Here is a 1443-nt window from a genome sequence, read left to right as displayed (position 1 = left end):
TCTGGGTTTTTGTCGGGATGATATCGTAGAGCCTTTTTACGATAACCACTGGTAATCTATTAATGAATGTTAAACAGGATATTGTATATAATTAATTTCCTTACTTCTTTGTCTGAGGCATCACTTGGTACTTCTAAAAACCCGTAAAGATCCTCAACACCCAATTCCTTCACCAAAACATCCGCCATTTTCTACAGCCACACCTTCTGCAGAACCGTGCCACGTGGTAGCACGTGGTTTAAGCAATAAACCACACCCCTTGGCCACACCTACGTGCAACATGGAAGGGCATGGGGTTCAGACAGATCTTCAAGCAAAAGACAGTTTTGATGGTAAATACATACCAGGAACAGCCAGCCTTATAGCAGAAGTCGACAGTAAGTTGTAAAATGCTACTTTTTACTTAAAATGTTTGAAATGAAATTATAAAAATAATAAAATTATGATTTAAAATTATTATAGAGCGTATATTGGTTGTGTTAAGAGGAGGGAGGACATTGATAGGATACCTCAGGAGTATTGATCAATTTGGTATGTTTCAGTTTTGTAGTAGTGGTATATCAATTACATGTATACACACCATGGTGAATTTTGGAGAAACTTTAAAAATTTGTAAAAAAATCCAATTTTGATCAGAATCAGCTCAAACTTTAAAAATAACATGAGAACATGTATATGTATTAGAAAATTTTATAAAAATGAAGAATTCTTTTCTAGTCATTTTTGGGGAAATTGGGCCAAAGACCCTGTACTATAGTACAGGGACTTTGGCTCGATTTTTGAGTAACTTCAAAAATTTGTAAAAAAATCTATTTTTGATTGGAATCAGCTCAAACTTGCTACACAACATAAGAACATTTATACGTACATGTATCAGAAAAAATTATAAGAATTCTCTTGGAGTCATTTTTAATGGAATATGCATTGTTATTTCTGTTTCAATTGCTTATTGTTACTTTGTAGCGAATCTGTTGTTGCAAGACACTGTTGAACGCATTCATGTCGGAAAGAAATATGGAGATATACCTAGAGGAATATTTCTAGTCAGAGGAGAAAACATGGTCCTCTGCGGAGAAATAGTGAGCCTACCCTAGACTAGAGAGAGAGGGGGGGACAAGAGAGTCATTCTTTACTCTCTTTCTCAAGGAGAAATCACTTGAAGAAAGCATGGAACTGGAGAAGGTCTCGATCGAGGAGATTATTGAGGCACAGAGACAAGAAAACGAGAAGAGAGAGAAAGAGAACAAGAGAAAAGAGGAGCTATTACGACAGAAAGGACTTCCCGTCGTGAGAGACGAATCTGAAGATATTCTGTCATGAATTTATAAATAAGTGTAGCAGGCACACACCCACTCATTATGATTATTACTTCCAATATGTGTGACATTCAAAATAATACATATTGACACTAATATTCCAATAACATTTTGAGGATGAATATTT

The 1443-nt window shown here is 35.4% G+C and overlaps 1 protein-coding gene across 1 annotated transcript; it reads left to right on the top strand.

Annotated features, from left to right (window-relative positions):
* The first annotated feature begins 239 nt into the window (after positions 1–239).
* Positions 240–1443, top strand: LOC100638662 (U6 snRNA-associated Sm-like protein LSm1). The gene is made up of 4 exons (XM_003391367.3): positions 240–377; positions 463–531; positions 964–1079; positions 1147–1443. Exons 1-4 carry the CDS (start codon positions 281–283, stop codon positions 1318–1320), a joined length of 456 nt encoding a protein of 151 aa, XP_003391415.1. The 5' UTR covers positions 240–280; the 3' UTR covers positions 1321–1443.

The sequence above is a fragment of the Amphimedon queenslandica genome, unplaced genomic scaffold (genome assembly GCF_000090795.2).
Source record: "Amphimedon queenslandica unplaced genomic scaffold, v1.1 AMPQUscaffold_9554, whole genome shotgun sequence".
NCBI lineage: Eukaryota > Metazoa > Porifera > Demospongiae > Haplosclerida > Niphatidae > Amphimedon > Amphimedon queenslandica.
The sequence above is the reverse complement of the archived record's forward strand: the minus strand, read 5'-3'. Positions and strand labels throughout refer to the sequence as shown.